Source organism: Hipposideros armiger, unplaced genomic scaffold, assembly GCF_001890085.2.
Source record: "Hipposideros armiger isolate ML-2016 unplaced genomic scaffold, ASM189008v1 scaffold_6, whole genome shotgun sequence".
NCBI classification, from domain to species: Eukaryota; Metazoa; Chordata; class Mammalia; order Chiroptera; family Hipposideridae; genus Hipposideros; species Hipposideros armiger.
Window position 1 is genome coordinate 7,708,967 of NW_017731356.1, and position 18,259 is coordinate 7,727,225.

Sequence of the window (18,259 nt, forward strand, 5' to 3'; positions counted from 1 at the left end):
TGTTCAATGCTGAAATGGATTTCTCTCTGCTAGCCAATCAGTAGCTGCCATTAGCACATACCTCAAGTCTTACGAGTGCATAGAGTCTAAATTCGCATTGCTGCATATCTGCACCCTCAGGGTAAATGATGGTCTGACTCATCACAGCCCAGTCACACACTTGATGACATCACCGTGAAGAACTGACTTCACTGTTACGTCATCAGAGGCTATAATCTCGGCCATAATAAGGAGTAAAAGAAAAAAGGTGGATGAAGTGCAGACTATCCATAATCATAGTTTCAGTGCTATCATCTACTCGTACAAAGAAAAATGACTCCTTTCTATCTCTTCCCCTTGAGACATCAAGCAGTAGAGTTTTTACTGTGGCCTCATCTGGTCAAGAAAGAAGCAGGTGGGGGCGGGGTCTCTACCTCAGCCCAGCAGGATGCTCTGGGTGAGGTTCTAAGCCTGGCTCCCTTGGCCTCTGCCCTGTCTATCAGATGAGCTGCACCACCCCAAAGGCTTCTGGGAGATTGGTCCATACCTCTTTCTTCCGGTAGCTGCTGCGGGCGTCCATGATAGTAATAGCTGCCATAAGCGTATTCTTCCCTTAGGGCTGCAGAATGATAGCGCTGATACGGATCCTCAATGCCTGGCCTAAAATACCACAGAGCAGGCCAGTCATTCAAGGAGGAGGGTGGTAAGGATAGAAACCAAGGGAAGACTGGACAAACTAAACGCCTTCAGAGGACAGCATTGTGACCCCAGTCTAGAAGCTGCTTAAAAGCCACAGTTCATCTGTAAGCAGAAAATCCAGACTCGGAGCCAGAGTAGGACTGTTGTTTCAGAAATAGGCTGGAATTTTTAGAGCAAAACCATGTCTCCTTCTCCTTCCCCATGATCCCTCTTATTCCTCAAATACTCATAGGCACTTCCAGTGACACAAGATATTATCCTAGAAAACCCTGCCCTGATATTATCTTAGAAAACCCCTTCCTGAGATGACTGCGCCCAGACCCAATATGCCATTGTAACTCTCATGCATACTGCAGATGGAAATGAGATGAAAAAGTCTTGTTGGACCATGGTAAATCTGATTGTTCTTATCACCATGCCTCTATCCTTACCATACCTCCCTTTAGGAACTCAATAATACAGAATGATGGGGGAAAGGAACATGACGTTAGTATTTCTATCAATCAATAATTCTTCAGTATTTCATAGGGGCAAAATTCTCTACAACATTTGTCATGATTTCCACCCTGAATCTGTAGGCAGGTAAGTATCACCCCACCTGGAAAAGCTAAAATAAAACATAAATGGCTCCCAACATTCCATAAAATATGAAGTCCAGCGGTATGCATTAGAACCCAGGAGCAGGAATTTTTAGATTCTCCAACCAAAATTATGTCCATGAGACCTCTTCCTACAGAACTTGGAGCTTGAAAGCTTGTATCTGCTTTCTCTGAGGTTGATTTTTTTTTTAATTCCCATTCATTCATTCAATATATAATTTTTTTTGCCATATGTCTGTCACACTCTAGGTCCTGTTCCAGGTGCTGGGGCTTTTTCGGGTGCTAGTGGTTGTCATGCTAACCCTGGGTCAGAGTGGTCCCAACACAATGAGGAAGTCTTTATGGGGATCCCTTGAAAAAGCTTTTCCATCGTCTGCATATATGTATTGCCTTTTGCAATCCTAGAATAAGACAGTTCTATCTGCTGAATTGAATTTCACCATTCTTTCCATCTTTCTACCCTCTCCCCCGCCCCCAACACCCAACCACATTGTGATGGCTTTTCAAGGTGCTCCGCAAGGGGATACTGAAGGGGAAATGTTATTTTCAGTCACCAAACTCCAGTTTTGGGGAGGAAAACGTTAGCCAAGTCAACGTAATAGGGTAGAGAAGGAAAAAGAAGAAAAAGAGGTGAAATTAAAGGAACAGGAAGAAGGAAAAGACAATCTGTTCACAAGCACTTAGGAGACTTGGGTCAAATTCAAGCTTTAAAGCCATACCTTGAATACAAGTGACTGGGATGGCCGCCTTCGTAATAGTCGGCCCCAGGCCCAGGCTGATGCCATTCCCCAGGCCTGGGCACATACTGAGGCTGCTGGTGGTCTGCCCTGGGGTCCTGCTGTGGCTGGGGGCTCCCACGGACGTCTTGCCATTGACGGAACCTCTCCCCATTGTGCCAATAGTGCGGAACAGGCCGATGATGTCCATCTCTCCGAAGGCCTCGGTCTGGATCCTGGGATGGTGCTGGGGACCTCCCGCGTGGCTGCGGTGGCTGCTGGGGAACCCAGGGTTCCATCCCTGACCCTCTGAATTTCTCTCCTGTGTTGAGTCAGTTGTGTTGTTATTTTATCTTCCTGAAGAAAAAAAAAAACATTATCATTATTTTAGGCTTACAGCGAAAACAGGATGGTTGATTAGGTTTTGTGGGAAAAGCACTTATGGTCCTCCAAATCTTCTAAAACACTGATATAGAGCTATCTGGGGGGGGGGGGAATCTCCAAGCAGAAACATGAAGTAAATAACAGCCCAGACAACTATATTGATGTTGCTTTAAAAATTAAAACGTATATTTGGAGCAACAATAGATGTGGGAGGTATGGGAGACAGATAACAGTAATAGAAGAAGCTCTAAAACATTATCAAAGTATTCTAATTAAGTAAAGTTTATTTATTCCACCAGCAAATATTTATTCAACATTTACTATGCTCTCATAGAAACAGAGCGGGCCTTAGACAGAGCTAGACCAGAGTTCAAATCCTAACTGTGCCAGTGATGAGCTAGCTAATTTGTTCAAACCTGACTTTCCTTATCCATCAAATGGGAATTCATAATGACTAGCTTGCAGAGTTACTGTCTGAGTCAGAAATAACGGATGAGTGCCCATCTGACTGCATGGTATATGGAAATTGTTCAATAATAGTAGTTGATGTCATCAGAGATAAAGATTAGGGCAGTGTGAGTAGCTGAAGACATTTCCTAAACCAAAAGAAGCCTCAATCGACCTCAAGAGACATCTTTTCTAAATCCTTAAATTCACTTCTTAGAAGAACTCGGCCCTATAATATGGCCACGCCTCTCCCTCCTCCAGGGGAGCCAACAAAGCGAAAGTTTGAAATTGCCTCCATGACCAAGGAGAGTGCCATGTCTCAGTAATCTTCCTGACTGAGATTTTAAAACCTAGAAGTCTCCCCAGCATCAAATTAATGTGCCCCATGTATTCTACAAAATGAGAAATAGCACCAGAGGACAGATGGCCTTCTAGTTCCTCTGCCTACATCACAGAGGAGCACCTGCACCCAGCCGCCTCCAAAAGGATTTTCTGACCTTCTCCCTGCTGGGGGATTCTCTTGTGGCAGGAGAATATGTTAGCTCAGTCAGATGCTGTTTTTTTTCTCCCTAGGGAACTGTTTTAAGTTGAAAGAGTCTGATGAAATCCACTTAACTTAGTCCCAGCCTAATATAAAAATTCACATCAGAGAAAAAAAAGGTCAAAGGGTATGTGTTGAAATCAAGATGCCACTCGGCTCGAATGCCATGGAGCCAGGGTCCACAGCTGTGAGCCGAGCGCTGTAAGCAGAACGTATCAGAAGATCAAGGTGCAGAAGTGCTTTCCATCTCAAGATGAATCACAGCTCAGGAAAACTTGCACCTTCCTTCCCGAGGCAGCTCCCTGCCTTGAAAAAGCCAGGTGCAATGAAAACCTTTTCCAGCAAATCCCACCAAAGGCCACATGCCCCAGACACAGTGAAAGGGTTGTGTGGGTCTTTCCTGAAGGCCCCGTGGAACTCAATACCATTTGGACACAAGAAGGCTCAACAAGAAGAAAGCCTCTCTCACCTTGTCCCCAGATATTGTCACTAGACAGCCCTCCCTGACTGCAAAGGCACAACACCCAACCTCTTCGCCAAAATCACACCATTATGTTGCCAAGAGCTATCAACTCCAGTAAGTCAGACCTCAGGTTATACTGAAGCACGTCACACAGAAAGCGCCTAAGATTCTCAAAAGGAAGGCGTCGCATCTACAGTGACAAGTCACACTTGGACATTTACTTAGATCTTCCCTGGCCCCAGTTAGGGCAATATTGCCTTTCCTAATCTGACAGCCCAGCAAGCACAGGTAAAAGGGAAAACACGGGAGCTCGGTTCCCACACACCTGCTCTGATGCCTTTCCTCCTTCCTTCAGCGCAGCTCCGAAACCTGGCCCAAGAGCGTCTCCTCTCCTCGCGGACACTGTCAAAGTCCAGGTGCCACATCTACCAAGACTCACCTGGCCCGCAAGTCGACAGCCAGTCAGTTACCTTTGTCACTGCCCGGCCTCCATGGAGGTGATTCACTGGGGCAAAGTGCAGCCCAGCCACTGCGCAGGGGCCAGGCCTGACTCGGCGGCCTGTTTGCTCAGAGAGCCCTGTCAGAGGCGGGTGCTTCTGTTTGCCTGGTCTCTGGCTGAGCCAGGTTCGCTCCCGAGTGAATGCATCCAAACCCCCACAACAAACAAGGAACAGTGCTGGCAGGGAGCGGAAATGCAGTAAGGCCCCAGGCAGCCTGGCCTGGTGAGAAGAGCACCGCCTTTGGGGCATGGACTCAGGGCTCTACCACTGGCTGGCTCTCACGTCACCTCTTGGAGTGGCAGTTTGTTCTCTAAAAGAAGAATGACAATACTTCACTCATGAGGGATACTATAAGGGTTCCATGCTGATTAAATGGCACATAAGTAAGTATACTCCATAAATAAGTGGTTTCTTTTCCTTTCCAAACAGATGAGCTGTTTTTATTGGTTGAAGCAGGGCCTCCCTGATGGGTTCTGAGTACCTGGTCTGTCTGGTTTGGGTTTTTCTCATTCATGTTTCTCTCCACTGGGATCTGGCTGTGTGTCAAGCGTGTGATCGAAAGGAAGGCAAATGTAAACACCTGATACTGAACTGCAGGCATTGAAAAGATCCTATACCAATAAGAAAACAATGTCTTGCATTTAAAAAATGCATTCCTTCAACATTATTAAGGTAAACACAGTGATGCTCATGTCCACTTTTGAATTAATATTTTAAAATTCACCATACCATTATGTTCTACACCTTAAACTTACACACTGTGTTATATGTCAATTATATCTCAATAAAACTGGGACAACAAATAAATAAAATTCAAGCTTTTAAAAAGGGCCCAGTAGTTTATTCTTTCTTTCAACAAACACTTCATCTCTGTTATGTGCCAGGGTTTGAGAACACGTAAACATGAAGGACAGAGTTTTTGCCTTCAGAAAGCTTGGAGCCAGTTAACCTCTCGTGTTGTTACTGGTCCAGGGAAGACCCTCATGGGTGAGTGTCATGGTCAGATAGCATAATGTGCCTGAACTATAAGATTTTGTCTCAGCCCTCCACTGACTCCTAGAGCTTGGCAACTGAGTGTAGAATTCTCTGACCATGGAAATGGTTTCTTAGCCCGCTGGTGGGCAGTGCAGCTCAGGTTGCTAGTGGCTGCACTGCCGTTTTTAATCCTCCTCCTGGAAAGAGGTGCTGGAGAAGGACACACACATTGACAGCAGGAATCAGAACGTGGTTGATTGGGGCAGTCGGTTAGCTCCGTTGGTTAGAGCACAGTGCTCATAACACCAAGGTTGCCAGTTCGATTCCCTTATGGGCCACTGAGCTGCACCCTCCACAACTAGATTGAAACGACTACTTGACTTGGAGCTGATGGGTCCTGGAAAAACACACTGCTCCCCAATAAAATTTACAAAAACAAACAAAAAAAAAGAACACAGTTGATTATGACACTGACTCAGACATCAAATTATGTGTTCTGATATATCAGTTACATTCATGAAAACCTGATGTAACTCTTTTAGCTCCTAACATGATGTTATTAGTCCCATTTTATTACACCAACTACATTACTGGAATGTTAACTTTGGAAAGGGACCTGAGAGGTGACTTTAGCAACTTCACTTTATTGGCGATTAAACTAAGATCCAGAGAAGGGAAGGGATCTATCTACCCAAGATCACCAAGCTAACCAGAAGCTCAGTCAGGACTATATTGGTGTGTGGGCGTTATAGTGCACTGGGCTTAAAGGAGCTGACTATTCAATATTCAGGAATTGTGTGGGCCAGTAGTAAAACCATTGGTAATATGAAATCCACCACAACGGGAGTATTTACGTAAAAATGAGCAAATGCTGCAAAGCAAGATGGTGGTTGTTGTTTTCAGAGAGCTAGTTTACCGACATACTGATTACAACCCCAAACTCCTAGTCCCTAATTCCGTGTTCTCTCAACTATAGATTGTCATTCTGTGACTAGACTTCATTGCACATCTCTGCTTTAAACATCTAGCTCAGTTATTCCAAATGCTCCTTTTGTGACATCCCAATGCATCTCTAATTATCTAAAGAGTTATGAAATGCCTCGAACACTCCCCAACCAAAATTAATTTTAATTAGTTTTAATTACTGTATATAGACATATGGTATACAATACCTACATGGGTCATGGAATGAAACAGATCGTGGTGGGATCTCATCACTTCAAAAGGTTTGGGATTTCTCAGTCCCACAGTCTACAGTTACTAAGCCGTTCAACCTGGCAGCTCAATTCCTTCTGGTTTCTAACCAAACTTACCCAGCTTGACACTATATTAGCAGCTCATCCCCACCAGGAGGTGGGCTAAAATTAGTCTTGCCACCCACGTCCTGGTTGCAGTACCCTTGCATGCTCCCACAGGCTCCCTCATGCTGCAACAGCTACATACAGCCTTCACATTACGCCTTCCTCAGGCCTGATTCCTGCCCTGCCTTTCAACTTTCCACCAGGACTGGAGCTCAGGTCACCTGCTAGTTTACGTGCATTTCCTTTCCCAGTCCGTGTTCTCCTTTCCAAATTCCAGACCACTGACAAGGATCTTGCTTCAAACCTGTTTAACATCTGTCTACAAAAGTGTCATCACTGCCAATAATGCTGCTCGTCTCTACCCACCAGATGAGTGCTGACGGATGTGAACACCCACCTAGATCCGGGTCAGATGGATGCGTGAGCACTATGACTTAATGGCTGCAAGGGACAGCTCAACAGCTGAAGCATCCCCCAGGCTCGACTCCATTCCTTTATGGAAAGTAAACATTTAGAAAACAAACCGAGAGGCCCACTATCAACAGATTAACAATACTTATTTGTCTCAGTAAGGGGACTATGACTTAGTTTATTTTTTTCTTTTTGCTTGTCCATATTTTCTAACTTTCCTACAAAAAAAACATGTTATTTGAAAAGACAAAATCAACTGTCATATCAGTAAATAATCACACACCCAAGTTGCAAAAATGGAGCAGCGACTCCCCAAAGCATCCAAGATTGGAGGGGAGATTTTGGACATCATTCATTCACTAAACAAATATTTACTGAACACCTACTATATACCCAGGATCGTCATATGAATAAGGAATACACAAAGACAAATAACATATAATCCATGCCTAAAGGAGCTGTTGGTCCAGTAGAATAGTAGATATTCAACTATGCAATCATAATGCAATGCAGTCATGTTCTAATGGATCTATCTACCACTGATTGTTCTAATGGAAGGACGCACAAGGGAAGGTGAAAAATTAGGAATGGGGAGATGTGCTATTCGAGGTCATTCCATAAAACAAGCAAGACAGATGGATGCCTGAACTTAGAGCAGCTGCAGAGAGATTGGAGAACAGGAGAGAGATAAAATATATACAGACGGTGCCCCAAAAAATGTATGTATATTTTAAGAAAGGGAAAAACTGTATTAAAGTTGTAATAATATATACCAATAACAAAAGATGAATACAAGTCATGTGTATATATATTTTTTGGCACCCCCGGTATAATATAAATATATATACATATATATGTTTATAAAACAGAATCAACATGAAATGCTACCCTGTTGAATACAGAAAATGAAGACGGGGAAGTGAAGGACAATTCAAAGTTTTCAGGCTGTAGAGAGGGGACCATGCTGATTTTATATATATATAAATCTTAAAAAGGCAGCCAGTTTGGTGGGGAGGATGATGAGTTTTGGACACATTGATGGTGAGGGGCCTGTGAACACAGGTAAGTGTGGTCAATATGCAGTTGGCTATGAGAGTCTGAAGCTCAAGAGGGAGGCCTGAGGATAGCGATGCTGTGATTGAAGCCATAAGCGTGGGCGGCGTTGCCTAAGGAAAGCTGAGACTTAGAAGACGAGTTTTGGAAGGAGCTCTGAGGAACACCAGCGTGTAAGAGCTGGACGCAGAAAGAGGAGGCTATGGAGATAATAGGAGGGGCCAGAAAGTAGACAGAGGGCCAGGAGAGGATAGTGTCCCGGGATCCAGGGACGGTAACAGCTTCAAAAATGGAAGGGTGGTCAAGAATGCCAAACTTAGCAGAAAAATTGAGATACGCAACAAGTGGAAGTGTTTTCTGCATCACTGGATTTAACAACGAGGAGGTCTGCACGTGAACAATTTCAGTGAATCCATGGTCAAGGGAGTGAGAAATTAGACACAGAAATCACAGAGAATTGAAAGGAAGGAAAGGGGGACTGCAAGTAAAATTACTCTTTCTAGAAGCTTGAGTTGGAAGTAAAGTGGGCAACAGCTGGGGCTACTACGAGGCACTCAGGTTTGAAGAATTGATTTATGGTGATCAGACGAAAGAGAGTTCCATGCTGATCATATGGAGATACAGAAAAGAAACAAAATGGTTAAAGGAATAAATCTCAAAGGAGGCTGGTCACATGAGATCCAGGTTCAGCTTAACTAAGAGGAAGACAATCCCCCCTCCCACCCCCTACCTCTCTCTCTGAGGAAGGGATAAAGGAAGTGAAGGCGGGCACAGATAGAGACAAGTACCCAGGGACTGGATACCGAGAATTCTCTGTGGCATAGACTGCCAAGTTCTACCCGCAAGAGAGCAGGGTGAGCGTGTGGTGAGAGATTTGAGAAACGTTAGGAAGGTTTGAACTGGCTGGTGCGGAAAATGGGAGTGAGATTTAACCAGGAACACGTGCTCAGAGTAGCAAGTGGCTGGAAATGCAGCCATTATTGGACACTTAGACGGACTTGACACTCCACGGGGCGACTGACCATCTGTGCTTGGTTCCATGCTATACCCGCGGTGCCTGGCACAGCGTCTGACATAGGACAAGGGCGCAATTAAGATTTCATTTATGAATGAATGCACACCTTACATTTACAGTACCAACAGCCTCACTGTACGATCACATCCAGTAGTTTTCACGTCCTGAGACCGGAGGTATGTCTGACAGGGAGTTTCTAGAGAAAGTCTAAGAGAAGGCTGAGGCAGTGAGTTAAAACTGACGGGAGATTGACCAAAGTGATGCCATGTGGGGCATACGTGAGACAAAAACAGACAAATGATCTGCATACCTTGTTAAACTGAGGTCCCTTCATATACCTGAAAGTCACACTCCGATAGGACAGTGGAAGAAAAACATTAAATCATAATTTTTAAATTAAAAACCTTAGGCAAAGTGGGAATGGCCAGGTAATGTCCCCACCTGCATTTACTACAACATCCAAGACACTGAGGCTCTTTTTGGTCGGCAGTCAGCTCATGTCTCTGACTCCGAGAATGAGTCAGGGGGTGAAGGTTTAGTGCAGAGCAGCCTCTTGACTCCTGCAAAGCCACCTTTTGGAGCCAGCCTTGGAGAGACGGGGCTCGTGGCCTCGGCCAGTGATTGGCTGCCAGGGCTTTGACCTCCTCCCAGGTAAGCTGGGTGTCAGCCAAGATGCAGAGTGGCCTGTGCCACTCAGCAGTCCAGTTATCAGGAAGGACGTGTGCCAGGAAAACATGGTCTGAGGGCCAGAGACAATTAGCCTGGCACAGGCACCGGGAGCTGCCTGTGCCAATCCTGAAACTGTTGCTCTTGGCAACAGGAGTGAAGGTTTGAGCACAATGCAGTTTCCTACAGGACTGAGGAATCCTGTGTATGAGCCCTGACCAAAGGGCTCCTTTAAATGCCACCTACCTGGCTGTCTACACACCTGCCCTCCCTGAAGCCACCTCTGCTGCCAAGAGCTAGAGAAGCAATATATCACTCAAGAAGGATTCCCTTCCTCCTTATCAGCCCTGTGCTGGCAGAGGCGGTCCCACCTCTACTCTCTTCACCCTCTCATTTTAATGACGCCCCTTGAACCAGGATGAGGGAGGTGGCAGATGGATGCTGCTATGACTACTGACCTCGCATCAAGCTACAACGGGCAGAGGTGACTCACACACCCACTAAATGAAATAAAGGGCTCTGATGTGCTTGGAGTATTTGCCAAGCCCCCATGGCCAATAGGACAGAAGTTTCCCAGAGGAGCAGTACCACTTGGTGGCCCCAGAACAAGGCTGCCTGGGTGTGAATCTCAGCTCCATTATCTGCTGGCTGCTTGAACTTGGGCAAGTTATTTCTTCATCTGTAAGATGGGGGTAATAATAGAACCTACCTCACATCACAGAGTTCTTATAAGAGTATAACTAGATTAAAAATCCACAAAGTACTTGGCATATAGTAAATGCTCAAAAAATGTTAACTGTTATCTTTTCCCTGGAAATGCTATAAAGTGCCTAGGAAGTAATCTACACAGGTCACCAGAAAGCGATTAATTGAGTACCCATTACTGCTGTGAAATCCACAACTCCTCTTACTTAACCCAGGGCCCCCACTGAGCCACGAGGTCAGGGGAACATAGAGAATTAATCTCATACGACTATAGAGGGGTGGGGAAAAAAAAAAGAATGGTTTAAGGTAAGAACACCAGAATTTGAAACTTTAAGAAAGTGCAGCCCAATGCTTCTCACCCTGAAGCACTTGTAACCCCAGGGACAATGCAGGATGCCACAGCACAAGCACCAATTTTATCGTACAAGCAATCGTAAAATACATTTTTAATTTTAAACACAAACATCATATTATTGAATATTATGGAATCAAATTCAAATTTGTGTTAATTTTTACAATGAAGCCTGAGACGTCCAAGAAATGTCATACCTGCCAGGGGACAGGTGCACACACACATACACATACCCTGCATGCCAGAAGTCACTCCTTGCCACGTGGTGGAGATGCCTGAGAGACACATTCTGAACAAGAGCAGACATTCAGACACATAACTGAAGAGCTGGAAAGAATCCATCCCCGCAGGTGACAGTGTCTAAGCCTGGGAGAGTCCCTCACACCCAGCTCTTCCATTGACAGACCCGTAGCACCCCAAGCTCTCTACTGATGGATACAAAACCTCTATTACGGAAGATTCTGTCGGGTACCCAGGAGCCCAGGAACTCCTGTGGTTTACCTGGCACAGTGTGAAAGCATACCCGGAGTTTAGTGGCACTCACGTCCCTGTTCTCTGTCTGGAACACATGACTGCAGAGATTGGTGACATATCCAGGAGTGCTGTTCTAACGCTGAAGTTAGCACATCGGGGCCATTTCCATAGGAGCCACTTAGGATGCCAGAAAACAAAGTTCAAGTCAGTTCCTGGAGGACACTGAAGGGCACGACACAAGGATGAAGTTTCTCTTCTAAGCATAAACGTCTGCAGCCACAGCAAGGGAGATGGCCGAAGTTCATTATTTGGGGGGCGCATTCCATAAATGCATGTTAGAGACTCTGTTGAGTGAACCTTTACTGCCTTTCCCGACACTGCTTCTGTGATGTAGTTTCCACGCAAGCTTCCTAAGAATATTTACCTTTCACTTAGGATGCAGTACTTTCTATGCTTCATGACATTATGACCCTAAGACACCATGTCCTAGTGCTGGTCCAAATGTCATTCATTGAATAAATAATGTCACTACATGAATCTGACTGGGGAATATAGCCTTACCCCTGGAGTAAATATATATATATATATATATATATATATATGTATATATGTATATTTCTTTTATTCAACAAATAATATTTTAGACAAACAGTAGTTCATTATTCATTGTAATAAAAATCTTTTCTCCTGTATGAGCTGATTCTCCATTATTTGTCTAATAAAGCTGCTAAGCCCCAGGGCTATGCAGAAGGGATCCAAAACAGCCCCTTTTCTTATTTAATAACCAAGAAATGGTGAAAAACTGAGTGATTCACGTATGTATGGAGTGCCTACGATGTGCCAAGCTCATTTGGGGTGTTGACTACAGGCCACGCTAAGTGACCACGGTGAGCTTGTTCCTTATCCTCTTGGAGTTTACTGCCTAATGGAGGCGCAGACAAGATTCCAAAACTCAGTGCTGGCGGAGGAGGCAGTACAAAACAGATGACACACACAGCAAAGGTGCCAAACTAGTGAGAGAAGGCTTCCCAGCAGAAAGATGTCTCAGGCCTGGACAGAGGAGAGGGGAGCAAGAGAGAATGTGTTTCCAGGGGAAGGATGGATAGATGTCGCAGAGGCCCAGAGGTGAAAGAGGGCCTGTATCATGAGCACATCATCAGTAGGTTTTATGTTCAGTGTGGCCGGAGACTAGAATGCAAACAGAAGTTGCTATAGGCCAAATGTTTGTGGTCCCCCACCCAAATCCATACATTGAAACCTAATCCCCAATGTGACGATATTAGGAGGTGGGGCCTTTGGGAGGTGATTGGGTCATAAGGGTAGAGTCCTCATCAATGGGATTAGTGCCCTTATAAAAGAGGCCCCAGAGAGCTCCCTCACCCCTTCTGCCAAGTGAGGAGAAGGCGGTCCATAAACCCAGATGCAAGTCCTCACCAGACACAGAATCTGCCGGCACCCTGACCTTGGACTTCCAGTCTCCAGAGCTGTGAGAAATAAATGTCTGTTGCTTATAAGCCACCCAGAGTGTGACATTACGTCCTAACAGCTCAAACAGACTAAGAGAGATGGTGAGAGCTGACACTGAAGAGCCTGTCCCAGCTGCCTCAGTCAGCCATGTAGAGCAGAGGGTAGCCCCAGGCCTCCTCACTACCTAGATCGTTTACACAATATGGCGAGCGCGCTATTTCTGCCTGCCCAGCATCCTCTGGCTTCTGCTAATAAATCACCAGTTCTTCTGTGATGAGCTTCCCTGTCCCCTCTCAGTTTATACAGCATGCCTGGGACTGACCACATCCCTTGCTCTCATAATGGACTCCAAAGTCATACCTGTACAGTAAGAGTCTCCCAGCTCCCTGGCCATTAGTGATTAATCCAGCAGTTGGCATATGTTTAGGAACATGTCCAAGAGGCATGCTTCCAGAACTTAGGCTTGAACTACGAGGAAAGAAGTGTGCTTCCCACTGGGCTGACTGAAACAGGGTATCAACCTGGAGCTGCAGGCAGCTGCCTGTCCACCATTCAGCCATTCGATAATAGTTTATTGAATACCTAGTATGTGCTCACACTCTTGTAGGCATTAGGGATACAGAAACAAAAGACATAATTCTATTTCTTAGGTAGTCACCATCAACTTGAAAGGTAAATAAAATACATGAACCACTTAAATAAAATATGATAAATATTACATAGAGTATTATATGATGAAGGAATGGCAGCCAACTCTTCAAGGAAGGCAAGGAAGGAGTGTCAAGAAAGAGGACGAGGTAAAGAGAAGAGATACAGCAAGAGATCAAGTTATATAAGAGCTAGAAAGCGTCCACTGGATTCCACAGGGTTGGTGGTATGGCCAGAGAAGGCATAGGACAGTAAGGAGCGACCAAGAGTTGTTGTTCGTTGGCTGGTTCATTGGTTGGTTGATTGGCTGGTATAAAATGGGAGACACTCCAACACATCTACCTATGGTGGAAAGACAGTTAGAGGAGACACTAAAGAAATGAGGAATAAAAGAAGTGAGTGATGGATGTGGTCCCTCAGGAGGCCAATGGGAATAGAGTTCACAGCCCAAGAGAAGGGATTACTCGGGGGTTAGGAAGTGTGTACTTCTGCCACTGAGAAGAGAGGGAGGCAGCGAGGGATGTATGTGGACAAGTTTGGGAACTAGCCTAGGCCAAGCTGATGGGAAAAAAGTATGCATACTAATGATATTGAAGAAATTGATTTTATACATCACTCATTAAAACATGTTAATGAGACTCCCACAACTTCCAAAGTCAAAGATAGCTGAGCTGATGGTGACGCATGTCAGGGAGCTGAGGAAGCACCACACAGTCACCCGTAGTGGGTATTTTCTGGGGGTTTTTTCTTGTTTTTCTTTTTTGTATTTTCTATTCTATTTGAAACCACAGTCTGGTTTATTTTTCACTCAGTTTAATTTCTTTCAAGCTGTAGCCTGTGGGTCACACTTATTCCAAGCAATTTCATTTTCCTTCGTGCCAGGCTTTTGTGTCTTTGCCCCTCAAAACTTGGCAGCTGTTGGAAAGGTACTTATGCCAATGAATAACCATTTGAAAATAGAAACTCAGACACGTTAAGATGAGTCTGTGTGGAATTGCTACCTTTAAGACATCTTTCTCGGAAGCAACCTTTCCTCCTACCAATATCATATCGTAAGTGGGCCCATCCAGGAGGACGCTTCAAGTTTCTGAAAAGCACACTTTGACAAAGCCTGGTAGGTGACATGTGAGGTCCATTTCATACACAAAGTACCCACTTCCAAATTCAATGCTGCGCAAAAAGCTGTTCAGCAAGGGAAAAACTCACACTAGGTGAGAAGCCAATTACTGAAGGGGATATCCTTTCCAACCCATTCATCGTACAGCACATAAACTGAAGCCCAGAGCGCCATATGGTTCATTGGGATCAAGGCCAGGCCCCAATTCCAGGTCTTCTGATTTCCCACCCACTATTTATTCCTCCTCTCATCACACGTGTTCTTCCTGCGGGGCAGCGGAGTCCTCTTCCATCTTGTTGACCTAGGTATTTCCAGCATAGAGGTGACAATCAAAAATATCTTATCTGTCAGTAAGTTCAACCACACTCAGGGAGGATCACTGTTTGGCATTTGTGAGGTTTCATGCAGAGCTGAACATCAGCGTAAAAGGTCTCAACAGAAAGAGAAAAAAATCACCAACCCGTAAACACATGGTTTATGAACTCTGAAAATCCCAGAATTCCCGATGTGATTTCCAGGGTGGAAGCCTTTGGAACAGCAGCTGTAGGGCCACCTCTTGCTAAACGGACCTGTGCCAGGATTACATTGCTCTTTGGGTTGGCAGGCATCATACCCTTAGTCATCTAGACAGCCTGAGAACAGAAGTTTCCACATTGCCTCTAAGGCAGCTTGAAACAACTTGAATCCTCCCTTAAAATATTTAACAGGCTCTCTCCTCTCCCCCGAACACTGTAACTGCTAAGCCTCCTTTCATCTTCCCATAATCAAACCTGCCTAAAATTTTTATGAAAATTGAAATCACATGTCCTTCTGCACATTAGCCATGCATTCCATCTTACAGGGGACAGCCCTGCCACAGGATGCAGACACTTCAAGGAGTTAGGGTTTGAAGTGGCATTAGCCGCAGCTGAAGTTCGTTTTTTCAAACAAGACCCTGTGAGGTTCTTCGTTTCGCAGGGAACCATGTGCCAGCTTGAGCCTTTCTACTCTGGTTGAGACCAAATGCTTCTCAAATGAATCAGCTAGAAGGGCTTCTCAAGGGAATTGTATTCCCTCTTAGCATTCTTCAGTGCAGGCTTGGTTTGGGTTAATTGGTTAATGGTGAAAATAAGTAAGTACTTACATCTTTTGCACCTAAATCAGGAGTTGCTGCTTCTGCTTCTGCTCTATCCCATCATGACAGCCTGCTGTTACTCACAGCTGGCAGACACTGTAAACCGTGAAGCCACGTCAGCTTCCCAGAACCTTCCTGCTTCGGGACTAGTTTCCCAACGGAATGATTCTGTGTGTAGGTCCTGAGACTGGAAACATGATCTGACCACCATGCTGAGAAGGTCTGAGGAAAAAAGGCCACGACCTGAGGTTAACAGAGAGAAACCACACAAAACACTTCGTGTGATTAAGTAAGAATTCCAAGAACTTAAATAGTATACTGACTTTCTAAAGAATCATGACAGCACATTCATAACTGATCAAGACAATCAGGATTACAAATCGAAAAAGTAAAATTTAGAGGCTTTTAATCAGCATTATATATATATTCGTTCATTAAAAAAATATGAGCTGGGAGTGGCAAAGAACTGAAGAAGTGAATGCTCATCAATAAGGGAAATGGTTGAATAGATTGAGATAGTTATGTCATGGATTATTGGGATATCTAATAGCAAATAATAAATTTAATAAATTACAGCTACGTCAGTTGACTTGGAGGGGTTTCTACGGCATATTATTGAGAAAAATGAAAGTATATTATCCCATTTGGGGTTGCTATGACATAGTATCAAGAGAAAAACATATATTTGCCCATGTGCTATTATATGTGTATATAATAACATGTGATTATATACAAGCATTTATGTATCTGTATAGAGAAAGTATGTAAAAAATATATACTGGCTGTCAATAATACTTCCTTTATTTAAGGGAGAGTATGTGCAAAAGCAATGGGTGGGGGTGGAGTAACTTTTGTAAAGGTACACAATAAAGCAGCATTTATTACATTCCATCCCAGATAAAATGATCTGTATGTGAATGGTGTGTGTGGTTAAAGAGAAGTGTGTGTGCGTTTACAAAAGAGTGAATTAGATATCTTACAGTGGTGGGAGTCCAGATAACTTCTATTTTATTCTCTATAATTTTATGTATATTTCAATTTTTTCAAGGAAAAAATATACCTATGTAATCAGAAGAAACAATAAGGCTCTTTGTATTATGTAAAAATTGTTGACAAGTGAAAACTGGCCTGAATTCTTACGCTCTGAGTCTCACTGCTGAATCTTAAATGGATTTCGGTTTCTCCTGTGTGATCCAAATACACTCAAGAATTCTAAAGACGTTCTTGTGCTTATCTGGAATGGACAAGCCAGGCCAAAGAGAAATGTAAAACACTCTTCCAGCCCAGACTTCACACAGCCCTCCTCTCCTTTGAGACTGATGTTGGAGGCGGGTCACATCCCCACGCGTTTCCGTGATGTGTGGCACAGAGGGAGGGCCCCCGGCACATGGCGGCACAGAGATGGTGCTGACAGTGCTGTTCAACCCAGGCTGTCTCAAATGCCTCCAGAGGTGACTCAGAAATCAGCTGGGAAAGTGCCGATGAAGGAAAAGGAGAAGGGAGTCAAATGGACCGACCCATCCCTGTGTTTCACCAACAGAGCCAGAAACTGAGAAATAAGCTCTTACTAATCAATGGCCAAACAACCAACAGAAAGAGAAACATTTTTAACATAATTAGAACACAGGAAAGGTCATTATGTCAGCACTGGCCACATTCTCTGAATTAAAATGAAGTCAGGTATACAAATGTACTTGGATGTTACATTATCTTAATTATACTGACAACACAAGTTGATTTTTTTTAATTGGGGCCATCAGAAAATTCAAGATGTCCTGTCCCCATATGGGTTATGTATCAAGTAGACAGATATATGAGTCACAAAACATAGGTTGTATGTATTTACTCATTACCCTGGATTGGAAGAAGCTCTCAATTTTAAATGTTAAATTGAGAAAAGACCTGATTTAGGTAAAATTTCTGAATTATAGAACTGTTTTAAAAATAACTTTTAAAAAAGGAATGTTTTGTTTTACTTTCAACTACAAAAATAATCCAAAGGAGAGCTGCAAATTTTTTTTATCCAAAAAGGATCTTTAATTCAACCCACCATTTTAGGTAGCTATAATTAGAGATTCAGAGAGGTTAGATAACTTGTGCAAGGTCGCACAGTAAAACTTAGGTCTCTGGCTCTCAAAAATCACCCCACAACATCATGCTGTAAATATTAAGACTAGATCCTGCCTGACCTTACTTGTCATAATTGAAGAAGACACTCATAATTACCATATTCCTGCTTTGTATGCAAAGAGTACATCCTTAGATTTATGCAAGGAATAGCTAACTATGACCTGAATTTGCCATCTTGTCTTATGATTAGTTTACTCTCCTTTATCGCATTAATAATCACTCAACTACAGGAAGTGAACATATCCATAAAAAGAAGATGTAAATAAACAGCAAATGTTATGACAGATCAAGGGAGGTAGATAAACCTAAAGTAATTTTGAGAGGGGTAAGAAAATAAATCAGTGCAAAAAGGGGTAGGGAAAAATATTCAAAATAGGAGGTTTCTTTTTTTTTTTTTTTAAGATTTTTTTTATTGGGGAATTGGGGGGATGGGAACAGTGCTGGGGAGTTGGGGGAAGGGGAACAGACAAGTTGCTGTCGTTTTGTTCTTCAATCTAGTTGTG

General features: G+C 43.8%; 1 protein-coding gene across 5 annotated transcripts in view; it reads right to left on the minus strand.

Moving 5' to 3' along the window:
* The window catches only part of SEC16B (SEC16 homolog B, endoplasmic reticulum export factor), an 82,680-nt gene that overhangs the window by 29,883 nt on the left and 34,538 nt on the right, over nt 1-18,259 (minus strand). For 4 of the 5 annotated variants that reach the window (XM_019646425.1, XM_019646417.1, XM_019646410.1 and 1 more), the window contains exons 1-3: nt 4,154-4,324; nt 1,997-2,350; nt 527-639 (exon numbers count right to left, since the gene is read on the minus strand). In XM_019646425.1, coding sequence (XP_019501970.1) covers nt 527-639; nt 1,997-2,292 — 409 coding nt within the window. In that variant the 5' untranslated portion in view covers nt 2,293-2,350; nt 4,154-4,324. Of the gene's footprint in view, nt 1-526; nt 640-1,996; nt 2,351-4,153; nt 4,325-15,635; nt 15,849-18,259 lie in introns of those variants that run through there. The other variant, XM_019646405.1, reaches the window with a different exon arrangement.